The sequence below is a fragment of the Drosophila suzukii genome, chromosome 2L, assembly GCF_043229965.1.
Source record: "Drosophila suzukii chromosome 2L, CBGP_Dsuzu_IsoJpt1.0, whole genome shotgun sequence".
Classification (NCBI taxonomy): domain Eukaryota; kingdom Metazoa; phylum Arthropoda; class Insecta; order Diptera; family Drosophilidae; genus Drosophila; species Drosophila suzukii.
The window spans coordinates 611,278-637,991 of NC_092080.1; the positions used below are offsets into that span (position 1 = coordinate 611,278).

Sequence of the window (26,714 nt, forward strand, 5' to 3'; positions counted from 1 at the left end):
TCCTCGTTCTGCTTTCTTTGAGTATTTTATCTCCCCTTGCATATGTATTTTTTATATGGGCGTGGTCAATTAACGATTATGATTATGATATCAATAGAGCCTGAAGAGGCGAAAAAACAGAACTAACAACCAAGGCAAACATAACACGATGCTTATGATGTGAGAGACTTAAAGGCACTCAAAGAAATCACTACCCACAACATACATTTAAGCATAAAATATATTTTACAATAAAATAGTTATTCTAGGGATTACTTGTTCTTAAAAATCTTGGGTACTATCTAGCAACCTAAGCTGCCATATCGTGGTGAAACAAAGATTGCTAATAATTTTTCCCAGTGTGATAATGTTGCTCTGGATGGGATCCCGTTCCCATTGCCCATTATAACACTTTCACGGCTCGTTTAGCTCTGGCTGGCCATCCACATCATCTGGGGAGATGATCAACGAAGTTAGCCGCCAGAGGAGCACGAGTTCTCCATTGGGTTCTCGGTTCCTTGGGTTCGGGCTCTCCCTCCCTGGAGGCGTTTGCATGCCATCGTGATTGGTTTGGATCATAGTCTCCGTTCGCTGGATGTGTGTGTGTGCACGATTCGACACCATCTTTCATTTTAGCCCGTCTCTCAGGCACTTTGCTATCCCATCCCATCCCAGAGAAGCATTTTCAATTAATGGCCACACATTCCACATTGAGCAGAAAGGCGGTATTTGAGGGGCTAAGCGGAGAACTCCAATCTGAGAACAGAGTTGAAGCCCCAGCCAAAGTGTTACAAATACGCCAATGGCTAAGAGACTGGTTAACACCGTACTACAGACAACCAGGATCTTTGTGTTAAGACTACTATTTGGATTATATTCTTCAAATACAACACATATTAAAGGAAGTTTCCTTGCTTTAAAATAGGTAGAGGATGTATCGTTACTTATCGATATAATACGTTTCTGGACAGCTTAACCTGAAAATGTTTCTGCAGTTATTTCTTAAATGATCCCCAAAAAATCTTGGAACAAATTTAACAGATATTAAAAAAATGGGGTTTCTTAGACTACAGAAGGCTTATCGATACTAACGATATATATCGATATCGGTAGTTTCTGAACAACTTTAGCCGAAAATGATCATCAAATAACTTTTCGATAGGTCCCCAAACCTTGTAGGTTGGTGTTTTTCGGCTTACGGCCCAACCGCACAGCGAAACAAATTGCATCCCAGAGTTTGCTATCAAATCAAAGCAGCAGTAAGAAGGCACGACGCCTACAAAACCGCATTACCTGTCTACCCTTTTGGGAAGCCTCTTGGAACCCGAACCCCCTCCCTGCAACCAGCATCCTCTCCTGCATTTCCTGCAATCTTTGCCAGCCAAAACTTCTTCTTTTCCCGGCTTTTCCTTCTCCTTGGGACACGTTTCGTGATTTATGAGGTGCGAATTGCATTGAAATCATTTTGGCTCTGGCTTTGACTCCCACCACCGCCACTACTACTACTGCCATATTAAATTGACGCCGTGGATATTCGTGGCCAACTTCCATTTTTAGCCATTTTCACAACAATGGAGAAGATGGCGATGAAGTCGGCTAGTTTGGCCTGCTCTCTCCACTTTTTTGATTGGATTTGAAGTTGGTTAGCTGGTGTTGATTTGCTGCTTTTCGTTAACCCTTGAAAGGCTGGAAGCAAAATAGTACAAAATTGGCCAACAATGTAATTTGCAAGATTTAAATATTTAAGAGTTCTCTGGTAGTTTATCTTTGTAAATTTATATTTTTGGACAAGAAATATTTTTAATTTTTCTATTTTGCGATAATTCTAAAAATTCTTTTATGTATTTTAACAAATCTTAGTTTTATCTTGGGTCACAAAAATAATTTAAGTTTGCAAGATTTTAATATTCAAGGGTTTTCTTAACTTTTATCTTTAACAAATCATACAAATATTTTAAATTTTTGGATTTGCGATAATTCTCAAATTATTTTTGTTTTTTAAATAAATTGCCAGACTTTCGGGGGTTAATTCTTTCAGTTCTATTTTGGGTCCCGAAAATTTCAACTGCCAATTATTTTTTGGCTCATTGTGGCCGTCGACTTGGACTCATAATTCACTGCGACTGGGCTTTTAATATTTTAATTAAAATGTCGCGTGCATTTCGGCCATTAGTCGATGCCAATTGCATTGCAGTTCACCTTTCTTTTTAATGCCCGCCCCCTTTTAATGCCTTTCGTTACCGCAGCTGCTGTAACCTTATCTTATCACTTTGACTGATATTGCCCGTTGATAAGGACGACAAACCGCGAGTTCTGCACCAATCATCAGTCAGCAACTGCCAGACGACCGCCATTTTGTTTCCGCTTTTTTTAAACGATTTTTTATGGTGGTTCTCGACTTGTTTTCTGTTTTTTCGGGGTCTTCGGAAATAATGCGGGGCTGAGTAATTTTCGGTGGTGGTGAGAGGCCCAGTTTATCGGGTTCGTTCGTAGGCTTCTTTTACTAGCGATAGGCGATTAAATCGCTTTTCCTGCCTATGGGGTGTAGATGTACCATGCAAGTGGCTAGTACCAAGTGTACATATATGTATGTGTATACACATATATATACACTGGCAATATCGCACTTATCGCTAGCCATATAAATTTGTGGGCGGACATAAAAACCGCAGAGCAGAGTGAATGCAGATAGCAGCCTGCGATATCGCACAGCGAATCCGTTTTTCAAATATTATAAAAAACAGCAAGTTGATATAACAAAGCAAAACGAGTGTGTACATTCTATGACAATCCGAAGATTGAATTCCTTTTAAATATTACATGATTGTTGAAATGAATAATTTTAAATTCAAAGGAAATAGAAATTAGATTTCAACAAATGTCATAATCTTATAGTAACAATAGTTTTTTTTTGTAAATAAATCATTTAACTTTGTATTTTGTTATATTTAATGATTTATTATTTACAAACTATGTTTCAAAACTGTCCTTTTCTAATATTCATAAATTCCCCAACTATCTTCACAACATGTTCGATATACAGTTTTCAAAGTTATTTCATAGCGAATAAATCGCTCATTTGAAGATGCTCTTCTATCACGCAGGAACATCTGGGTACTGTGGAAAAAAAGTGTTGGAAAATGGAGAAAATGGAAAATGTTAAATGTAAAATGGCGAAACGGAAGCTGACAAAACGCCAACTGCTCTGACACTGACTGATGATGTTCTCTTTGGAATAAAAACGCTTAAAACCCCTCTATTATTCTGCCCCCTTATGTTAATTTTTCATGTTTGTTTGCCCGTTCTTGCTGTTGATATTTACACTGTTTTTCCCAACTGCAAATGCTGACAGGCCAAACTCATCTGATTGCATCCACGCCCACTTTTTGTGGCTATTTTTTTGATGAAGCCAGATAAAATGAAACAAAGCGAGAGAGCTACGAGCGAAAAAATGGGTTAAAAACGCAGATTTTTATGCAAATCTCATGCCATCTAAGAGTCGTATATCTTTTTTGCATTAGCCGAATCCCGCTGCCCCTCCGAAATAAACGGAGATACCAATCGGCTGTCCGAGTGTCGCATTAACGACAAATTTTAGTTTTAAGCTTTTAAATTTTTGGCTTTTGTTGTCGAGAGGCTTTTTTGTTTTTGCTGTCTGTGGATTTCGTTATCTCAGCCGAATGGCAATTTCCATAAATTTCTAATTTTATTGAAATCCCCGCACACATTTGAGCTTCGATTGTTGTTTATTTTGAGTGCGCTGATAAAAATTGCGTATACGCCGCGTGCTTCGATTCCTTTTGATCCATTATACGGAATCGATTTGCGATTGGAAAGCGGTCGATAAAATTGTTTGCCTATCTCAGCCAGCGAGGGTTTATAATTTATGGCCCCTCGACAGAGACAATCGCCGATTGCCGATCGCCGGGCAATATGCAGATGTCTGTTTAAGTGCTCAGCGATTTTTATATTCATCTGAGGTGTGATTTCGGCTTTTTGTGGCATATGAAGTCATCGAAGCGCCTTATCGGTCCCACAATCTAGCTGGATCTCGCTGCTTTTGCTTTGTGGTTGGGGCTTTTGGACCGACTGCCGGCGCTCTAAGTGGACCAGTTTTTGATGATCGCATTAATTGATTTTTAATAAACGATAAGCAGGCAGGGGCGTCTGCCAAGGGGGCAAAGAGATTGTCTTTATGATTATTAGGTCAACAATTCGATGAGCAATATGTTTACTTCGAAGCGATCAGAAATCTGTTGTTAAATACAGAGAGAAAAACAAATGAAATGGTTTTATGGCATCATTTTATTGGGCTACATTTAAAAGAAAAACTTAAATCTTTAGTTACCAAACTAATTTCTATAGATGCTAAGTTTTCCTTAATATATGGTTTTATCTAAGAACTTAAAGAAGGTTATCAAAAATATATGAATAAAAAAGTGATATGATAGTATCGATAATTTCCACTAAGAAATATCGCTAATATCGATTAATAGAATCGAGTTTAGCTTATCGAAATATTTAAATTTCCTATCTTAAGCTAAAGTGCTATTAAACAGACTTATTTTTGGGCTTTAGATATCAACATCTTAATTTTTCAAACTTTAAAAGCCTAACTTATCCTAATAGATAAATAGGAGCTTCGAAACCGACTAAAACTCAAACACAGTTCACAACCAACGCGCTGTTCAGCCAACGAGGCTGTGTTTTGAGGCTGTAAAACCAGATTGGGGCGGTGCGCTCGACTTGGGCCACCAATCAGCGTTAACTGGGGAGCTCGAGGCCCTCCATCTGCATGGTTTCAGGTCCCCCTGCCCGTATCCGCATATCCCCCAGTTTTTTCTTCTTTTTTTCCAGATAGTGTGAGCGGAGAGCGAATTCAAAATGGTTGCAGACAGCAGCGGCAGATCTTCGGAGGTAGATAGTGTAAAGTGCGTCGATCAGACAAGCCGGAGGAGCAGTGTTGGACAACGAAGTGCTCAGCGAGGGAAGCGGAGATATATCTGGTCCTTGGATACCAGTTACCAGTTCTCTGTTCGGGGGAAAACCAGTTTCTCACCGCTTCTCTGGCAATTTGCATTTTCTTTCCACCTTTCGCCTTTGGCTTTCGTGGCTTTCGTTCCAATCACACACGGCCAACAGAGACAGAGATTCTGGCCAATTATCGCCAAGGCAAATCAGCCATCGAGGGCCTGTGGAATATTTCACATGATTTTGGTGGTTATTGAATTGGGTTCGAACGACTGAAGAGGCTTTTAAAATCGAAATCAAAAATATTGAAATATATAAACCTTAACCTGAATAACTTTCGCATAACTTTCTGCAATTGATTTAAAAAGTCATATATTTTATAAATTCATAATGTGTTGAGTAGTGGCTTTTTAAAATAAATCCAGGAAGTCGGTCGAAAGTTAAGCAAGTGTCACAAGGCCATGTGAGATTTAAATTAAAATAATCATAATTTTATCGCTGCAAACTTCTTATGCTTGAGTATAGGTACTGCAAATATACAGCGGACTTTTCCTGAATTATTTAAGTTGCGGAATACATTCGCTTCTGGAATTTATAGTTCCGATCAAGCCGCTCCCCTTGCCCCTGCACTACCCGCAGCCATTTCTCTTTATCGATTGCATTTAAATTGAAATCGCGACGACATTTCCCCATTTGTGTGTGCAGGTTACAAAAATTTCCATTTATTCCATATTGCATTTCGCACTTTTATTTTTTCCCAACCACGGCTGCTGGTTTGGGTTTTTCCTTGTGGCCGCTTTCGTGTTGACAACTCGAACTCTCTGCCCGGTTTTCCCATCCTGACAGCCCGTGTGGACAAAACTGTTGCGCCTCGCTTTGTTTTCCCCTTCGTTCCTTTATTTATTTTCTTTTTTTTTGTTTTTGGGATGGATTGTTCATTCTAGCCCGGCTAGAATGTGTGGGCGTGGCTGCTGGTGACGTTGGCCGCATTGGATTTGGTTTTGTGTGTTATGCGCAAATTGAAAACGCTGACAATATTATCAAAGTTTTTCAGTTTACACATCAGTGGGCTTAATGGTAGGCCTATTTTTGTACGGGGCCAGGGTAAAAATTATGAATTCTCGTTTCTAAATTGCAATTTGATCAACAATTCGCAATTGTTTGGTGATGTAAATTGAATTTAAATAAAATGTATGCCGATATCATCGAGTAATTAGAGTGGCTCCATGGGCAGGGGGCGAGGGGTGGTTGTTATAGTTCGATTTGATACCCGCCCATATAGATGTTTATATTTCTGTGTGTGTGTTTTTGCTGGCCATGTGTAATTAGTTGGACCACGTAACGAGCTTCGCTCTAGATCTCATTTAATGATTTGCCAACCTCAACTTTGTTGAACATGAAATGTTTGCCCCCATCTCCAAAGCCCCCAACTTAAAAGCTTGTTATCCCATTGCACAAATCTCGGAATCTCATCAGCTGATTAGCTTTTTAGTTATTTTGAAAAAATATATATACGAAAAGCAGATCACGATAAACGAGCTAGAATCAAATGCGATTTTAATGAGCTACGTATGGAATTTCTAAAATGTATCGATGTGTCTTGTACTTGATGTTTAATAATTAGCGGAGCACAAACAAATCAGTTTTTAAATGTTATGTTATGATTTTTTTTTTTAATATTAGAAAGTAATATTAATCAACACAAATAGTTAATTTAAAATGTTTTTTCTCTTTACAGGTTGGTGAATAAACGTTATACACATATTATATGGTTTTGGGGTAAGCTGATTAGAATTTAACAAATAATTTTTCCATTTAAGATGGAGACTGACTAAATTGTATTACAACGTTTTCGATCTAAAATTTTGGTTAGTGTAAATCGGTGTATTATTACAACCTGTACTGATTAATAATTTATACTCCCTAACTCAAAAATTCTAACGAATTATCAAAATTTAATCCCGATGCCGGCTGTTAGCGCTGGCAGCTTCTACTTCTGGTGTGCGAATTATCAGTTAGTTGCAAGCATTTTGCATCCTACTTGCCGTCTTTTCCTGCAGGAAATCACGTTGCGCACACACAGATAGGGCCGCGTGGCGTATGAGCAATTTTGCATTACGTATACGCAGCGTTTGGCAACTTTTTGGGTGGGCAAACTGAAAACTGAAAACTGAAAACTGCAAACTTTTCGACGTCTTTATAGCGCGAATCATGTCTGCATCACTGTGTGCGAGTGTGCGAGTGTACGAGTGCTTTACGTGCCTGTTAATGCAATATTCAAGTGATTGCAGACATTTCCTTAGCCCCACTTGGCTCCCTTGCCCCTCGTCCTGGTCCTTTTCCCTTCCCAGCCACCGAATCTCAGTTTGCTTACAACTTCTTCAGCTGTCACACGAATGAGCAGCCTGCGAGGAAGGAGAATGCTTATCGCACTCCGAGCAGTGTGCATTTGCCACAGCATGTGCATCTGCCTCCTCCTGCCGTAAGTCTTCGCCCCGCCACCTCCGCCCCCTTTTTATACGGAGCAATCTCTGTGGCACTATCAAGATTCGCATTAAAATGTATCATTTTTGCCGGCTGCCTGCTGCAGCAACAACAAGTCCTCCCCCGCCCGTCCTTCTGGCCCCTCAGCCGCATCCTCGTCCTAAAACTTCGTAATCAACTCGTAATGACAATGCATAATAGCCGACTGCCTTGCATCCTGGCTTTGCCTCCCTGCTGTATCCCTATATGTGAGTGTTTTTGTGTGCAGGAGGATGCAATCGATACACGGTTGGAAATTAAGATATCCTCGGAGGTTGAGAAATCAGCTTAACATCAATTAGTATATAACTCTTGATAAGGTATAAAATCAAAATTATAATCTACATTTTTCGATAATCTAAAATTGTACCTATGAGGTTCCTTAAAACGAAACGTTACTTTTATTACAAAAAAATTTAAGTGCCCCTGATAAAATTTCTTAACAAACTACAACCGCATTTCCATTTAATGTAACTTAAATAAGATGTTAAAATATATCAAATAGTCAACTTTTCCGTTTCCAACATAATAATTAAATGGTAAAAATTATTTTTATTATCATCAAAACGCAACAAGTTAGTTTTCATGCATATTTTTCTCAGTGCAATGCTGACTCGGCTTTCTTATCGCCGTTTTACGTTTCATAAAATTTTGTTGGCTCTTCGGAAAAGGATAAGAAGTAGAACCACTACTTTGTGACGCCGTTTAGGAATATTCACTATATTTAGCTGGATTTTCGAGTCATGAATTATGCTATGGGGGGATACGGGATTGCGATTAAGAAAGTTAGAGAGTTGAGAAAGCTTAATAATGTTGCTTAGTTGGCGAAATATTGGGAAAGTCCTGAGGTGGCTAAGTCCTGTCCAAACCCAAGAACCCCCCTCCCCTTGGCTTACTAATGATTTATCAGCTGGACGTGGACTGAAAATATTCTTATCTGAATGGTTTTTGAGGAAAAAGGAAGGAGAGCGAGCATTACCCGAAATAAAAACAAAACACGAGTTCAGCTAGTGCCCCATCTCTTTCATCCCTAAATATTCCCTCTCTTTCTCACTGGACACCTTTATTGGTGTTTATTTTTTTCCAGGTGAGGAATAAATATTTGTTGTTGCTTCTGTGTGTGTGTGTGTTTGTTTGCTTGTTTACCAGCAGTTGTTGTACTTGTTTTGTTTGCTGGGTTGTTTGTTTGTTTGTTAATACTTAACGATTGCCCCCACCTGCTTCTCTCTCTCTTTTTGGGGACTCTCTCTCTCTCTCTCTTTTGCCGGCTTTTTGCCTTCGTTTGTGCATGTTGTTGTTTATCTTTGAGGCTGTTTTTATTTGCGTGCTTCACACAACATACACAGATACACAAACACATATACACGGCTCCTTTTCCATTCGTTTTGGTTTCTTTGTTGCCTTTTTATTTTGCCTTTTTTCGGAATATCGCTCCGTTTCGTCTGGGGTTCTTTAGCCGGGTTCCCTGGCTCGTCTTTCTGCGATTTCTGGGCGCCTGTTCAATGCCGGTCGCGAATCTCAACAAAAACACAAACATGGGGGCAGAAAGCTCAAGTTGAGATACAGATACATTTGGAGGAAAAGAGATGGGTGTCTGAGATTACAGAATTGGACTTGAAAAAACTGCCTTTCATTGGAAATATTTATTTCATTTGTTTTTTAATTTAAATAGAAAACAAAAATCCTAGTTTGAAAAAGGCTCTTCGACGCTTACCAGCACTTGTGCGCAATAATTCCCAACTAGTTATGTCAAAGCAAGTAAACAAATGCGTTTTTTGATCGCTGGGCCTTTATGTAGTATTGATTAATTTTAGAATAATTTAAAGTTTCTTTTCTACCAGTTGAGTATTTTCCCATCAGTTTTCTTAAGTTGACTTTGCATATTGTTCTCATTTGGCGCTTTCACTTGACTGCCTTGCTGTACTTTCTTCGCTTTATGCCCATATCCTGTCTCATTATTTCCTCCTTTCTTTGTTTATGGAAAGTTGCGCGCTTTTAAATGCGATTTTCCAGCTGTGATAAGCGGAATTATAATGTTTTAATATTTCGGCAGACATCTAGAATCTCTGCCTTTGCTAACTTTGCTGATTCAGCTAGTGCTTTGGGCCTTGATCCTTTTGCTTATTTTTTGGGTTTTTGATTTGTCGTCACAGCTGAGTTGGCATTTTGTGCTCGTTCATGGGCTGGGAATCACTGTCCCTATCTCACTCCCCCATTTCGGGTAGCCTCATTAGCCTAAGCTTAAAAGCAAAATTTGTCAACTTTATCACCGTCGATACATCAAACCTGCCCTTCTGCCCCACGCAACTTTGGTGGTTAATAAACTAAATTGTAATTAATTATGGGCAAAAGTTAGAACCGCACTAAATGCAACCATTTGTCACCTGCCCACAGATAGAAGCCCTCTATATATGTACACATTCCGATCGGAATCGAACGGGCTTTGCATTTCCATAAATCATTTTAATGAAATTTTCTTCTTTTTTCGTTGGCTGCGATAAGCCAGGGGGCAGAAGAAGGGGGTTTGGGGGCGATATCCCCGCCAAGACATCAAGACATCTCATCTAAGTGGCGCTCGAGTGGCGCTTCAAGGCAAAACCACAAAGGCGACGGCGGCTTTTGTTTGAGGAACTTCCAAGGGGGTTCCGAGTTCGAAGTTCCGAGGGGCGGGGCAGGTTAAACGAGATTCCCCCGTTGATGTTCCTTATTCCAAAACTGATGGCGCTGGCGTCTTCATTATCGCTGCGACGGCGGCGGCGACGGCGGCAGTTGATAAAAGTCCGTTCGCTTTTGGCTCACCCAGAAAAACTGGGGCAGGTGTGGCAGAAAGTCGGTTGAAGAATGGGGAAAGGAAGAGGGCACAGGGAAATACAGACCAGGAATACCTTGATTCGCTGCTTTTGCCTTTTGTTTCACTCCGGAATGAGATAAGAAACACTCGAAAAAATAAACCACCCTAAGGAATTCCAGAAATCAATGAGTTCTCTTAATACTGAAACAGTATTGCAATGAATCCAGGTATCAATTCTGATTAAATTTCAAGATCACTAATAATGAGCCGAAACATTTTAAAGAACTTATAAAGAACCAGGGCTCAACAGAAATCCGTTTGAAAAAAAAGTTATACAACAATTTTGAACAATATTGTTATTCAATTTCCTTTTCCTTTTTTTTCATTGCTATTATACGCCATAAAAACCTCAAGAAGATAATTAAACTTGAGGAACTATAATATGAAATGAATTATGTGCGACTATAAGTGGAATCACCCCCTAACTTTCCCCCCTTTTCACTACGTTTTTTATTAAATTTAACTTTAGTCCAATTCTAAACCAGAACTGTATCTGAAACTGAGACCCAACAGCGAGCGGATTTTGTTTGCTCATCGATTTGTAGCCGACGATGACGAACTTTTTGTTTTTTTCCGATTCGGGCACCTGTGTGGCATGCACACAATCTCCTGCCCCATTCCTTTCGGTTTTATGCGATCTTTGCTTGTGATTAATTAAGATTGATTGATAAGGTCTGCCCCAAATGGTGTGTGTGCCTGTGCGAGTGAGTGAGTTCCTATCTGTGTTAGTGTGTGTGCGTGTCTATAAAAAGTTTTCGTTTTTGCTTTTATTGGCAAATATCCTGCTGGTAGCACAGAAAGTGGGGTTTGGGGGGTGGTGGGGTGGAGTAAGAGATGCCAACTAAGCGATAACTCGTTTCGGCTTTTCAGGGAAATGAGGGGGGTGGGGGAAGATCTTAGCCCAGCGATAGTCGATATATAACCCAAAGCGCGCTGTTCACCCGATAGACAGACGATATATGTACCAATACAACCAGGTGCAACAGTGGTCAAAATAATAGTACTCAAGGTGGTGTCTTTGATTCTAGGAACATTGATATAATATATATAATAGCACAATATTATAGGCAATTTAAAAATGTTTTAAAAATACATGAAGTGGCATAATATCTCTCTTATCTCTCTTAAAATAATCTATAACTTTTCGTAGAACTTTATTTTACAAGGTTTGAAGCAACCCCAGTAATTTGACCGCAACTGTAGCCGATACACCTTGGTATAGGTAAGCCCACAGTGTTTGAGAGTGTGTGCATGCCATGGTCATAAAGCAGAAGTTTATGACTCTGTTTGCTCGCATGGCACATTTAGTTATTTAGTCATGGGGCGCCAACTCGATTCCCATTACCATTTTCCGGCATCTCTGGCCCCCAGCAGCCTCATCAATATTAAGCGATACTCAATACCTCTCCATGCGTAATCGTAATCCAACACCCCAATCCCAAATCGAATTATGGGAGGGGCCGGGGCTGGGACCCAAATAAAGTCACAAATATGTGCATAAGTTATGGTCAGGGTCGTAAATGAAATCGCATTTGGTATTTTCTCCCTATCTGCATTAAGTTGGAAACCATGCAGCTTTATAGCGCCCATAACGAGACTTGGATGGATCTCAGTTGGATCGTAACTGAATCTAAGCGATCCGACAAAAAGTGAATGAAGAGGTAATGAGAATGTAGTAACTTGATCTTGAGATGGCAATAAAGAAAGGGAAAAGCGAATAACTATCCTTTCGCTATTTACTATTCACTTTTCCAATTTGTCACGCGCCGAACTTTCTCGAATCGATTGATGAATTATTCAGGCATTAATTGTGGTCTGGGATTTGGCTGCTGTCAGCTGAAAAAGAAGCAGGGCTTATCATCAAAGAATCCATCAGAGCTATCAGCAAATGGCATCGACCACAGCGACTAGTCACCAGAAATAAACCACAATTTTGCAGACCAAAAATGAACGAGAATATATACGTACAAATATATGTATGTTCTGTATGTTGGAAAAGGGAGACATGGGGGTAAAGGGCAGAGAAATGCGAATCGCAATAAATGTTATCAATCAGGGGCAATCATCATTAAATGTTGCTCGCAGCGAGCCAAATTTGTGGGACGAAGGAGGAAATCGGAAATAGATACATTGGAAAAAATGTATTTGAAATAAATGTTGTTAAATGTTAAATGTAATATATAACAGCAGGAAAGCTCTTTGAAAATGTGTAATCAAATAAATATACCAAAAATTTTATGTCCAAAGAAACCAAATTTGACAAGTTGATGTTTTAAGTAAAATGCGCCTCCATATTATGTAGATACCTACCCAGACTTTTCTCTCTGTGTTGTGGAATCGATGTGCCGTCTATCTAATTATCCCATTTACCTTCAGCTGCTTATTAGCTTCATGTACGTTTTTCTTGAGCAACTTGTTCAGATACTCAGCTGCAGCTGCAGGTGGTGATAAGACTCGATTGATAAGCTGGAACAGCTGAGCTCGCCGCTTAATCTCGGTCGGTGTTTATGAATTCGCGAGAGTTGCACGTGCTATTATGGATAGATATCGCTATCGAACCGCTGCCCCTCGGACCCTCTCGCTCGCTCTCCTTCCCCGGGTTATAGTCGGGGGTATGCAGAGCCCATATCGGAGCAGCAGGCGAGTCTGCAGATTCTATATCTCGGACTCGCACACCTGACCCCACCGCCATATCTCCTGCGGCCCCCCAACCCCCCTTGCCGATTGCGTAATCTGGGTCAGCCAAGTATTTGCCAAACATTCGCGCGTGGTTAAGAGCAACAAGCGAAGTACGCACACAATGAGCTTCGCTTCGGCATCTGCAAGATACAGATACAAATGTATCTGCAGCCAGCCGATATCGTCCCTGGATTTCTGCGCTCCTGTTTCGCCACACACAAGGCAACACACACAAACGCGCTACGCGGAGTGGAGTGTGTGTGTGCGGAGAGAGCACAGGACGAAAAGGATGCCAAGAGTTTTCATACTCTCTTGTTGGAGCTAGAACAAGCGTCATTTATAGTAACATTTGTATCAAATTCCTAAAATAATGAATGGTTCATTTATTGAGAAATTCCTTAATGACTTTAAAAGTATTTAAATTGAAATTTATTGTAGGAAGGACTAGATTTTATCTTTTAAGATAAAAGTAGGTTCATTGCTGGTATATACATACATGGGTAAATTGAATTTTAGTTATCACTGTTATTTGTTGACTCCAATAATCTATTAGTTTGTTTTTATGCAAAATGTTATCCTTGACTAGAAAGTTCTAAATATCAATGTATAAAACAAACAATACTTCAGCTAATAACGTAATGTTATTGTATATTTACTTTCCTCTTTACCCTTCAACCCCTATTATAAGGTGTGAGGTAGGGTTATGCTTGAAAGCGAGCTAGTGTTACCACCTGTCTAATACAGAACTCGAGAACTGGCGCCCGCCCGCCCCTTTAAGATAACATGGGCTTTTCGTATTGTTGGTTCACCCCAAAGTGTTCCTCACCCCACGCTCACTCCTTACACCTGAGTTCCTGTGTGTATTTTTGGTATCGCACACGCAACGAACAGGACCTCTGGACCCTCTAGCCCACTGAGCACCCTCCTTAACCAGCGATATGTAGAACTAGGCCTGGGAGTTCCTACTCCTATTCCCCGTTTTCGGTTCTGCTCTGCTATTTCGGGGCCTTATCTCCACTGCTGCTGCCTGGATGTCGAGCCTCGAATGGCTTGGCACATTCCAAACACAGCGATAAGCAGTGGAACTACCCCTACTATCCGAACTATCCAAACCCCCCACTTTCTGTTTTGGCCACAATGGGAATTTTCCTGGGTCTTTTGGTCCTGCCATCGAGGCCGAAAAATGTTTGTTTATCAGTTTCCATGCAGGCGCCATTTTCACTTCAGTTAATTAAGTAAAGGCGCTAGAGAGGCCAAAGGGGGCGTGTCCTGATAGCGGAAGGGGGCGGTGGGCGTGGCTGAAATCAATTGGTGAATGCATAAAAGCGTCGCCTTTGAATGGGAGGCGAATCATTTCATTTAACAATTTCATTTCATTCAATGCAAAATTGCGCATTTTCCAACACTGAAAGAGCCTTGATTACAAAATGTGGGAGGGGGCAGGGTTGCTGTACAGTAGGGTTGTCAACTGGTTGTCATTGTTTCTGTCCTGCTGCCGCGATTGCTTTATGCTGCTCTGATGCTTCTGGCGTATGGTTAACACCAGTTCCTCTGTGTGTGTGTGTGTGTGTGTGAGAGTGTGTGATAAGCAACTGCCTTCAGTGTCCTGTCGCGTCCTTCCCAACCCCCCTCCCTCCCCTCACATCCTCGGGAGCAAAAGCTGGGCGAACTGATAACGACAACGCCACCAACGGCAAGTGAAAATATTCGTGGGCCGCGAGCAGAAAATGAAATTCACTGAATCACCAAGGGGTTGGGTCACAAAAGTGGGTGGCATCACCTGGCCAGGAACTATCGCGCCGCTCCACTCCCCCACTTCCGTTCCCGCCCCTTTGTCTGCATTCAGTTTGAGCTTCGCTTATCTCTGCCAGCAGTCGTAGGACAAAACCCTACCATCGCCACCCAATTCCCGCCCAGAGATGCGCTCCTGACATCGGAGGACGGGGGAAATGGGGCAGTTAAAAGGGGGCTGCCCCTGCTAAGGCACTGGGAGAAAGTACTGTGTATTTATTATGAAATATATTGAATTATGGATTATGGATTATTACCACCTACACAATTCCTTAAAAAGTGTAAATTGTAATATCTTTACCATTACTTCCTAATATAAATAGTCCTTAATGAAAAATAGCGATAATTCATTTAAATTACTTTGAGTAATATCTTTAAAAACAAATATCATAAATTACTATCCAAGTAACTGTCCATACTCTAATATGTCTTTTTAATGGAAAATAATTTTACATCGGAACTTCTTATTATTAATATTACATCTGTTATTACATTCAGTAATGCTCTATCTACAGGTTATAATAAGGATAAACGAATACGAGGCCATCTAAGAAAGTCTTTGACAACACTTTTTCGTTCAGTGTGTGTCCCCATGCCTCCCCACCTCTCTCTCTCTCGTTTTCTCCCCTGCTTTTCTCCTTTTCTCTCGTTGGCTGTGTGCACTCCATTTAAAATCTTTTTGCTTATCGCCGCTCGCTGCTCGCCTGATTGATGGCCATAGATAAGACGGCCCAGCCCAGTTTTGGGTGGGACTGCTGCTCCCGATTGTTGTTGTTGTTGCTGTGTTGTGTGTCCTTGTTGTGTGGGAGGTGGGCGGTGGGCGGGGTGGGTTGCTGTGGTTGTGTGCATCGCCTCTGTGCTGTTCTGCTGCGTTGCTCCATTTGGCATTGTTTGGTCCCATTAGCGCGGGTGTTATCAGTTCTCCAGCTACTGTTTTCCCTCTCTGTCTCGGCTTCTCTATCTCTCTCCCTTTCCCTGGCTTGCTTTCTCCGCCACAGCCAGCCCACTCCAACCCCCTTTTAACCTCCAGCCCAAACGGAATGGCTGAGTGAGAGTTTTGCGATAAGAATGTAAAATATAAAATATGGCGCTGCCCCCTATCTCGCTCTCGCTTTTTCTGTCGCTTCTGAGGAATGTCCTTTTTGTGGCCGACCTCCCCTGCCTCTTCCCCCTGAAAATACCCACACTGTGTTGGTATTTTGTCAATTTAATGGCCCGCTCGCTACACTGAGACAAACGCTTTGAGTCACTCCCTCTCGGCACAACTTTCCTTATCAGCTGCGTTGTCCTGCGTGCGCTGGTGTTTTGTTTTTGGTCCTGCCTCCTTGCAGTTTGTCATTTAGCCGGCTGCAGTCCACTGGCCGCAGAGTCGGATGAGGATTTATCATCCTGGAACAGACACCCAGCTCACCCAAATACACACACAGCAACCAAACCAGCAACAGGATAAAGGATAAGCGATTTATGTGTGTGCGTGTCCGAGTTTGCTTTAATGAACATGACTTATTTACAACCGGGGTCAAATAAATAGGGCTGCCGAAGTAAGGTTGCATCCTTAATTCGGTAACATACTGAGACTATTACTATAATTATTTATATCTGCTTCTTAAGGTTTCTTATTCATCTTCAGAGTGCTACAAATTAATTAAAAAGATACTAAACTACTTATGTCCCCTCAGTTGTACAAGGAAAACATTCACGCACAACTAAAAGCACAACTCCCTCCATGAGTAATTTGTAATTTACGAAAATTGTTATTATCCTTGAAAGTTGAACCTTGAACTCCCCCCTTTGGACGGGTCATTTACTACGCAGGACAAATGCTTTTTTATTTGACCACAACTTTCGCTGATGGGAATCTCTCTCTGAGTTCCCTGAATGGAGGGGCGAACGATGATGAGTCCTCTTTGGGGCTTCGGGGCGCACAGCACATAAACTGTTATGATTTTTATGGTGCGACCCAAAAACACTTTTCGGGCATGAGTCAGAGATTCGAGACAATTCCTCCTGTGCCCCTGATATCTTTCCTTTTAACCCACCACACATATGGAAGAGAAGAACAGGAAGAGGAGGCAAGGAAGCAGGAGCAGTCAACAATGGGAACTGGGAACTGTGAAGGAGCACCAGGAATGGAATGCCAGCTGATAAGGCTGCATAGAGCAACATTTCCGATGAGGCCTTCGTCGTCGCCGTTGTCATCTCACATCTGAGCATGTTACATGTGGCCTGCATGTGTGCAGGAATCAGAATCGGTAGTGAATCAGGGAAAAGTTGCCTCAGAAACTGTATGAGCATAGGGTACATCAACTAAAGGAGGTAGCCAGAACCTTAAAAAGTATCTTTATAAGACCAAATTAAAAAAAAAAACAGTTTTTTAGAAATTCAAACAAATCTTAATAGGCAGGAATATAAAATGATTCTGTCGTAACATTTAATTTAATCATTATTTTATTAATAAATTAAAAAAAAAGGGTCGTACCTTATATAGCCACCATAAAACTTATTCATATTTATGAGCAAAATCCATTTAAGACTCCCTATATCAAGTCATCTTTTTGGGAAACCATAACATTTAAATGTGTCTCACCTTGACTTTTTCTTAATGAGAAAGTGTATGGCCGAATTCGTCACAGTCTGCCAAATTGACAGCCATTTCCTAACCAATTGAGCTGATCAAACAGGCACCCAAAAGAGGTATTCCCATTCAAATGGAAGGAAAGAAAGAGAGGAAAAACGCCAGGGTGGCCCTGGGTGCGAGAGAGAGGGCAGGCGTGTAAAATATTTTTATTGCACCTTCCTTTTATGATGGCACTTCCGGCTGCGATAACCGACGTCGTCGTCGGCAGTTGAGCGTCATCGTCATCGTTATCCACTCGAGATCTTTTGACGCACTGTGGAAGCCGTCGACAGGACCAAGGAGGCTGAAAGAAAGAGACGCCCTCTGGGGGCCCGAAAGAGAGGGAGAACGAGAGGTTCGACAGAGACAGACGCACCCTGGTAATTAGCCCGGACTTTGGCGTGTGCTGTATCTGCATCTCTACCTGAATCTGAATGGAATCCGAATCCCAATCCGACTCCGGCCCTCCCACATCGCTCCTTGGACGCGTCATTTGCTCATTTGATGACTGGCGACTGGACCAGAAACGTTTAATGTTTTACAAGCCACTTTCCAGCTCAATTTGCGTATGGCGACAGGGTAAAGATACAGGGACCGGCTGGGAGAATGAGAGAGAGAGGAGACCTCGGCGGCGACGTTGTCTCAATATCGGTTATAGGATCATTGACACTCTTGTCAACGTCCCGCCCTCGTCTCAAAATATCGAATGTTGCCTTGTACAACAGTGTTGCCTAAATAACTTTACAGCCTTTATAAAGAAAAGTTTTAATACAAAACAAATTTAATAATACCTGAAAAATGTAGTTCATTTTATTTTCATCAAAATGGTTCCTTACATTTTTTGTGACTAAAACTTATTTGTAATTCCCAAATAAAATAAAAATGTCAGGAAATTTTAAATAATATTTAAAATATATCTGTAAAATTTTGATTTGAAAAATACTAGGTTATTCTGCATATTAATGACTAGTTTGAAAAAAAATCGATTATAATTTTCCATTTTTTAAATGAAATAGTCAACAAAAATTATGTTTCAAAAACCTTACTTATACAGGGATATCCTTTGCTAATTTTAAACATTATCCTAAAACGTAAGAAAGCGAAAATCATGTTTTCATGTTCAGTTTGTAAACTATTGTAATCTAGCGATTCCAGCTTTTTTCCTGACTGTTCTTGCCCAATTCAGCCGTAAATTGTTGGCAGCACCTCAGTTGGCTGGCCGTCCGTAGGCCAAAAAGGGACGCAGACCGCGATTTGGTCGGCGACTCGGGTTTTTATGGCATTCCGGCGTGACTTTCGCCTTCCCATTCAAAGGCGAGCGACTCTCTTTTGGCTGAAAATCGAAAATGAGTCGAGCTGCCTGCGGGCTTTGTTTTGCTGCCTTTAACGACGTCAACTTGACGCCGAACTAATTGATGCGATAACTCGTGTTTATCACTCACTTACCCGAGAAGCCGAGAAACCGAGAGACCGAGAAACCGAGCCTCGCCCCAAGTCGAGGGCCAGTATTCAAAACAGGGCGGCGATGTCGATAGCGTAGAAATATTTTTGAAAGAGCGGCGACAACGCCAACAACGACGACCGAGGAACGTTTCCATTTCCACTCCTTATCGCCCGCCTTGCATTTCTGCTGCCGCTTTATCCAATATTTTAATCTCGCACTTACCAACGGATGACTGGGAAGCCGAAGTCGCAGTCGAAACTCCGCGATAAGGAGTTTTTACGACGGACGCAAAGGGAAGTAGAAGTAGAAGCAGAGGTAGAGCAGGGGTGTCCGTTGAAAAGGGGCTAAGGGGTTGCCCTTGCCAGTGGCACCCGCATAGAGGCGGCTTCCTGATGCATTAAGCATATTTTATGACCACTTAGCAAACTCGAAACTCAGACTCTAGCACTGAAGTGGAGTAGCCAAGGCTAGGGCCCAGAAAAGGAGGTCAATAAAACAAATCCACTGGGGTTTGTATTACTCACGGGTATAAATATACATTTCTAGATGAAGATCGGGCACTGGAAAATAAAGGAGCTGCGTCTATAAAAGATTGACGATCTTTGCCCGATAAATGACTCACATGCAGGTAGAAAGAGATTGATCAAAAAAGCGATTCGTATTCTATGACGGAAACAAAGATATTACTATAAAATGGTAAATTATCAACTATCGAACTTGGACTTGAAAATCATTTTATGTTTAAAAACTTTAAGCTCCTAACCCAAGTCTTCTAATCTTACTCAATGGATTTTAAGTAGAGCAAAGACTGGAATTTAAAAAAAATCTATTTATCAAATAGGGAAAATCCAAAATATACCAAAAGGTCAAGGATTAAATTAAGTATTTATAATTTATTTTGAACCTTATTTGCCCATCTCCTCTATGAAAAGGGTGTTTAAACAAGTCTTTTAAATCTGTTATGACAGATTCCATTTGTAACCCAGACCTCACTCTCTCCTTGTCTGTTTTCCACCGATAATAACTCAAACTTCAGCCTGGCTTTCGGTTGAGTTCTTAATCGTGATTTTCAGAAATGTATATTTTGTACTCGAGCTCCACCTCAGGTCGCCATAATTGTGAATTGCGGTGGTGGTGGTGGTTCAGATACGCGGTATGAAATTTAAATCACTTTGATTGATTGCTAGATTAGCCCAGAAAGAGAGAGAGAGGGGGGGAGGCGAGCTGGAAAACAGAGATAACTGCCCAGGGGGCGGGGTGGGTGGTTTGGGGTGGCTCTGAGGTCGGTGGTTTAGCTCGCACCTTGGCTTATGTTAATTGATTTAATTTCGCTACAATGAAGTCATCGCTTATCTGCCAGACTTCATAAATATGCAGGCTCCAAGGGTGAATTAAAGTGGGGAGGAAATGGGAAGCGAAACTGTCAGCAGCTCAGCACCTGCTGTGTGGAAAAGAGACGACAGAAATGGGGGAGAGAGAGACAGACAGAGCCAGCTCAAGGTTGAACAATTTTTGGGTTTTTCGGTGGAAATGAGTTGAGCAACTGAGCAACTCCATTGATTATATAACACCGATCCCCAACCTCTTTTCCGCTATATATTAATGTGCGAGTTTCGAGTTACAGCAGCAACAGTTTTTACACTGGAAAAAATATTTTTCAAATAAATATGAAGTGGTAAAAGTATGGCATAGGATTGCCTAATAAATCCCATAGTTGATTTACTTAAAACATAAATGCTTAAACATTCACCAAAACATGAAAACTCATTGAAATCAGAAATGTTTCTTAAATATGTAGTAATATTTTCCCGTGCAGGTTCGAGGAAGATAAAGTTGGAGGGGGCTAAAAAAACGCAGACGAAAAAACAAAACTTAAGTAGATTTATTTCATGATAAATGTTTTTTTCACAACAACAACAAATGCTGCCTGTGCTAATCTTAACGATGCATCTACCCGAAAAGCGAACGAAATGAAATAAAGCGACGAACGGCGAGAGAGAGACGGAGATACACGCCCAGAGAGAGACGGCAATAGAGCCAGGCTTCAGCGTAGAAGTAGAAATAACCCCAAAAAATAAGCAACAACTGTGAGTTGCTCGCTGCTTTTGCTTTTTTATCAGCGTGAGGATCTCTTATCAACTCACTTGCATCTGCGCTCTCAGCGGAGTTTTTTTTTCGTTCATTTAAGTGTGTGTGTGTGGGGGGCAGGGGCATCGAGGTCAGAGGAGGAGCAGCAGGGAAGCGGGGGAGTGCCTCCAAGTGCTGCGTCAATCGGAATTGCATAAAAAAACACTGAAACATTAAGGGGTATGCAATCAGTAAGTTTTTACTATTTAAAAACATTTAAATAAATAGAAAATTATATAAAAATATTTTGTACTGGTTACAATATGAAAGATAAATTGTTTTTGAAGTTTACCTTTTAATCTCCAGGTATGTATTTAGTTTAAGCAAAGATAAAATAGCATTTGGAATATTTTCTGTGTAATAATTCACTCATTGTTGCTGCTGCTGTTGTAGTTTTTGCTTCGTATTTTTAGCATATTTTCTTGAAAACGCTTTTTCGATGTAGTGCAATCAGCAGACGTTGATCTGTCGCATTTGTTCATATTTATGTCAATAAATGAGCACGTAACAACAATGACAAACATAGATACACACGCACACACCGAGCCAAGCGTATGAATGTACCAACTTGTAGCAACATAATTGCAAAACAATTGCCACTGCCAAAGTCGAAACGAGATGGCGAATTTTCGGGGGAAAGAGAGAGCGCGAGTGCTGGCAGTTCATCACCCCAACAACGTAGAGCAACAACCAACAAGAACCAACAACAACCAGCAGCAACATCAACAACAACCCGAAACAACCGCAGCGGTCGCGTTTATCAAAAACCTTTTGCAGATATTCACGCATGAAGTGTTTATCGCTGCATAAGCTCGAAACAGAAAAAACACCCACAAACTGCTGAAAATATAATCTAACACATAAGCAGGCAAAAAAGGTTAAGTTGATGGGAATCGCAAGGAACAACGAAAACCGTATACCCTGTACCTAAAATAATAAAAACGGAGGACTATTCAGAAGTTTCACAATAAGAAAATCAAACAATTGGTTTGCATCTAACTTTTGAGCACTTACTTATTATACCAAATTCAGAGAAACTAGGTCATATGTCCTGGTACTCAATTTATAAAGCTACTGCATACTTCTTGGGGACAAATATTGTTAATTAAGATTAATTTTATAAAAATTTTGTAAAGACCTTACTATTTTCTTAAAGTAAACATTTTTGAATTAAATTACTTAAGTAAAGGAGCCAGCGCAATATCAAGATGCTTTACCATTTAAGCGCTAGGTCAAATATTAAATAAAAAGGTTGAAGACTCATCGTTTATCATACTATTTACCGCCATTTAAGCTCACGTTGATCTAAACTTATGTGTCCCTGAACTTCCATATCTCATGGATATCTAGGGTATTTTTTGAGTCGTGCTGAAAACCTTGGACCCAGGGGCTAACCGAAGGGGGTTGCAAGGGAATTGGCGGCAAGCGGCACGTTTAATGAATCTAATTAAAAGTCAACAATGGCAAACGAGATAATCGTTGCCAGCAGACAACAGCGAAATCAGCAGGGGGAGGTTGGTGGGCTAGGTTGTTTTGGGTATAGTTCGCTATATATTACGATATCAACTATAACGCATGCGCAACTTGCTGACAACAGCTGATTACAGAGAGCGAAATGAGAGAAAGAGCGGATGAGCAGGAGAAACCGGGCGATTTTTATCGCTGGGAAAGAAGAAAACGTTTTTTTTTTTGCATCTGCAAAGTTGCCAGGGAAATGGAAATAAACCAAACGCCGATAGGAATCAGAGGCGGAGGTCGCTCGAGATGTAGATGGGGAGTGCCAGGAAGGAGCGAGAGAAAGAGTAGCAAAAGCAACATAAAAATAGATCTACGTCGGGCGATAAGCTCTCGCAAGGAAAACCGAACCGAGAAAACGCCGAACAAAAGCCCCGTGAGCCAAAAGCTGCAGAATGATGATGGAGAGTTGATGGAGATGCAGATAGAAATGGCCATGTGGATGCGGCCGGAGGAGGTGAATGATAACCGATGGGAAGACCTGTGCGAGATCTCTCTGTACCGGGAGGAAATACACTTTAATTTGAGATTGTACTGTATCCCAAAACTGTATCCCCAACTAATAAATTAAAACTTAAAAAATTTTTATAACTATGTTTTGGTTTTATTATTATACTCTATAAATATTTTGTTATTCCGAAATGCAATATAAGGTTTTATGTCCTACACAATATACTTTAAAAATCACCTCAATTTTCCAAGCGTGTTTCATACACCCCTTTTCGTTCAGTGCATTCAGATACAGATACAGAGATACAATTAAACACAAAACGCTTATCACTAAGCAATAATCAGAATTCCATTAGCCGTAGACGCGATATCGCTGAAAAGCATCTCCCTCGCGCACCGACACACACACAGTGCACACCCTCTCCGAATGTATCTTTGTATCTGTATCTGCAGTGGTGTTGGTTGTGTATCCGTTCGCTGCTGGTTGGTTGGCTGCTTGCTTGTTGGTTTTGGTTCTGTTTCTGCGATGTTATCTAAGCGCAGAGCTCGCCGCGCTGCGCCCTTATCAGTGCTTTATCAGTTTTTGTTTCGAATAATTCCGAGGCGAGCGAAGGAAGTCGACCGAAGCAGAGCAGAGCGGAGAGTCCCAGAGTCTCAGAGCTCCAGTCGCAATATCTTATTTCAGTTGCCAGCGGAGCGACGAGCGAGAGAGTTTCTCGGCTGCTGATACGAATCCCATACACAAGCCCATACCCACAGCCATACCCACACCAGTACGAATCCCAGTTCGAAACCCAAAGATAAACAACTTTTGGCCCGGCATCCCGGCATCAACAAACATCAGCTGTGCTGCGTCGTCATCGTCATCCCATCGCATTGCCACTCGGTTCAGTTCAGTTCGCTCGCTCGGTTGGTATCTGTATCGGTTGTATCTGTATCTCACAGCGGCGCACGAAAATTTCATTACTCACCGCCTCACTCAGCCGGTCGGTCCGAGTATTCAGTTTGCTGTGGAACGCGGAGCAGGCAGCAACCACGAGCGGTACGCGCGGTAGTCAGAAAACTCAAATCCCAACGGAATGAGAGCCACTATACGATACCATACCAAAACCATAACCATACGATTCGTTCGTCATAACGAAAATTTGAATAATTGTAGTGCAGTGAGTGAGTCAAAGTGAATTCCCACGAGAAGTGACAACATAATTGCCCTTTAAGTACGGCCTAAACCGAAAGCTAAAACATGTGCGAGTGAGAAAGTGAAAGAGCTGGCCAACAACTAAACCTGGATTATCTGCCAAGTGGATTACTATATATAGAAAGAAAACAATGCTCAGTAGCAACTCAAGAGGTGAGAAACATTTAAATAGAGTTGCGAATGGAACTAAGGGGCTTATGAGTAATGCAGGAAAGGAAGAAACCAAGAAAATGCAATTACCTTGAGACCCTTTTTATTACTTCCCCATTTTATGGGAATCTTAATTGAATTTAATGAAATAATATCTCTGTAAAGAAGTACACTTAGTCATAGAATAAACATTTATACCGTTTTTCTGTCAAAAACAAGATATTGCAGCTCAACTGCGTATCGGGTTTAGATGTAAACATATTCATCACTTCCCTAGAAACGCTTAGGATTTCCCAAAATGTTTATTTACCCAGAAAAGCACTATAAATTATACATTTGAGGTTAAATTAAAGTTATTCATTAGTTATTGATGAAACTAAACTTAAAATATTCTTGGAAATAGACATAAAAACCAGATAGGAGTAATGAGTACCACAAGCATATTTCAATGGATAAGTATCGAGACTAGTCACTTGATAATGTATTCTAGAAATGTAAATAGCAATTGTGAACTTTTATTTACTCATTTGGTAATATTGAATTTGAGTCGTAAGACTTTAAGAGGAGCTGTTCCCGCTTAGTTCCCTCTGGCCTACAATCAACCTGCAAGTCATGTGTGGGTGTACTGTTAAAACGGAAAATCCCGCCAATTGCCATCGAAGCCAGCCTTTGGACCCTGTCGTCCGAAGAGGGGGAGGGGTGGGGAATAAGGTCCCAATACCGCCTGTCCGACATGTCCGACACTGTACACTGCTCACTGTAGTCCAAGTCCAAGTCCGCATTTCGCGTCCATGGCAGCCAGCTTTCAGTTGCTTATCAGTCGCCTATCTGCGCTGTGTGGCTTCACATTCATTCCACGGCCTCAGTTTGGCCCGGCTCATATGTATCTGCATCTGTGAGTACGAGTATCTGTATCTGTGTGTATAGCTGCGCTATCTCCGATCTGCGGCGAACGAAGAAGAGGAAGACGGGACAGGGGCCGCAGAGGAGCTGAAATGAAAACGAAGGAATTCTGCGGATTGTTGTTATTATTGTTATTATAATTCCTTGAAGTGAATAATCAGCGAAATATAATCAAAAATGAGAAAAACAACACAAAGAGTAGTGCGATGTACAGAGGGGGGTACTTTATGCTGGGTATACTGGGCACTGGGTACTGGGTACTCTGGGTACTTCGTACTGAAGTTTAATCGAGTGGAGTGAAGGCTCGGACACCGGCCTCGCAAACCAACAACAAACCAACTACTGTGCGTAGTTCGTAGCAAACTCAACTTTGCCAACAGAAAAGATGCAAAGATACTGGGCAAAACAGAGAATGGGTGGACAAAAGCAAACAATGCGGCCCTCGCAGCAATTATTATCGCTTTTAAAGTAAAGCCATTTGGCTGGAACTATCTGCGATATATATCAGCAACTATTAGTCGAGACCTTTGGGCGGGAAGTATCCGTGGATTCAGACGCAGTCCTAAAATTGTTTTATAATTATTTTTTAAAGAGATATTTACAGTTTCACTGATCCTTGTTATGGTATCTTCAAATATTGTAACCATATTTAAACCCAACTTTCTAATTCATTTTTTCAGGTGATTGTTCCGATACCACAGAAGAGATGACCGTCGACAGCAGAGGTAAGCCAAGTTGAAATACTTGTCTGTATATAAGAAAATCCTCTTCAATGTAGAAAACACATCCTGTCGCCTGTCCGTTGTCCTTTTGTCCGCCGTTCAATCCGCGATAAGTTAGCAGCTTAAACGAAATGGGCCAAAGCCAAAAAATAAATTCTTATCTGTTCGACTGCAGGAAACAGGCGAGTGTCCCTGTCCTCCTCTATCTCTCTGCCCCTATGGCTGTCTCCCTCTGACAGACATAACCCGTTAATGCCCAATAATAAATTCCTCGATGTGTGTAGACCCAGGAATTTTAAACCCATCCCTGCTGGCTGCTGATATTCTGCCAATAAAAATTTAATCCAGAAAAAAGATGAAGACGAGAGCTCTCTAATTTAATACAATTTTTATCAGTGCAGTGGCACTGCTTCCTGCGGTTTTTGTGATTTTGACACCTCAGACCTTATAAAAACCCTTTCGGGAAAAGAAGGGTGGAGGGTGGCGGCCACAACCCTCGTTTCAGTCGCTTCGATGGACTGCAGGAAATGACAACGGGTCACTCTCACTCTATTTACAAGACCCCTTTACCATTATTTTCTAACCCTCCCCTCGGGTGGAATTTTGACTTCACTCCGACATCATTGGCATCAATTTCATATCACTTCATAATCATCAGCAATGTCAACGTCATTGAGACGATGTCTCTGACCCGACCACCCAACCACCACAACCCTTCTGAAACTTGACTTTCCCAGGAGCGGACTGTCGCTTGAGGTCTTTGAGTTGAATGTTTTCAGTAGATAAAGGATGGT

General features: G+C 41.2%; 1 protein-coding gene across 3 annotated transcripts in view; it reads left to right on the forward strand.

Annotated features, from left to right (window-relative positions):
- ush (Zinc finger protein ush) overlaps window positions 1-26,714 on the forward strand; it is a 57,462-nt gene that overhangs the window by 14,751 nt on the left and 15,997 nt on the right. For 2 of the 3 annotated variants that reach the window (XM_017089853.4, XM_017089854.4), the window contains exon 2: window positions 25,879-25,923. In XM_017089853.4, coding sequence (XP_016945342.2) covers window positions 25,879-25,923 — 45 coding nt within the window. Of the gene's footprint in view, window positions 1-23,938; window positions 24,299-25,878; window positions 25,924-26,714 lie in introns of those variants that run through there. The other variant, XM_017089857.4, reaches the window with a different exon arrangement.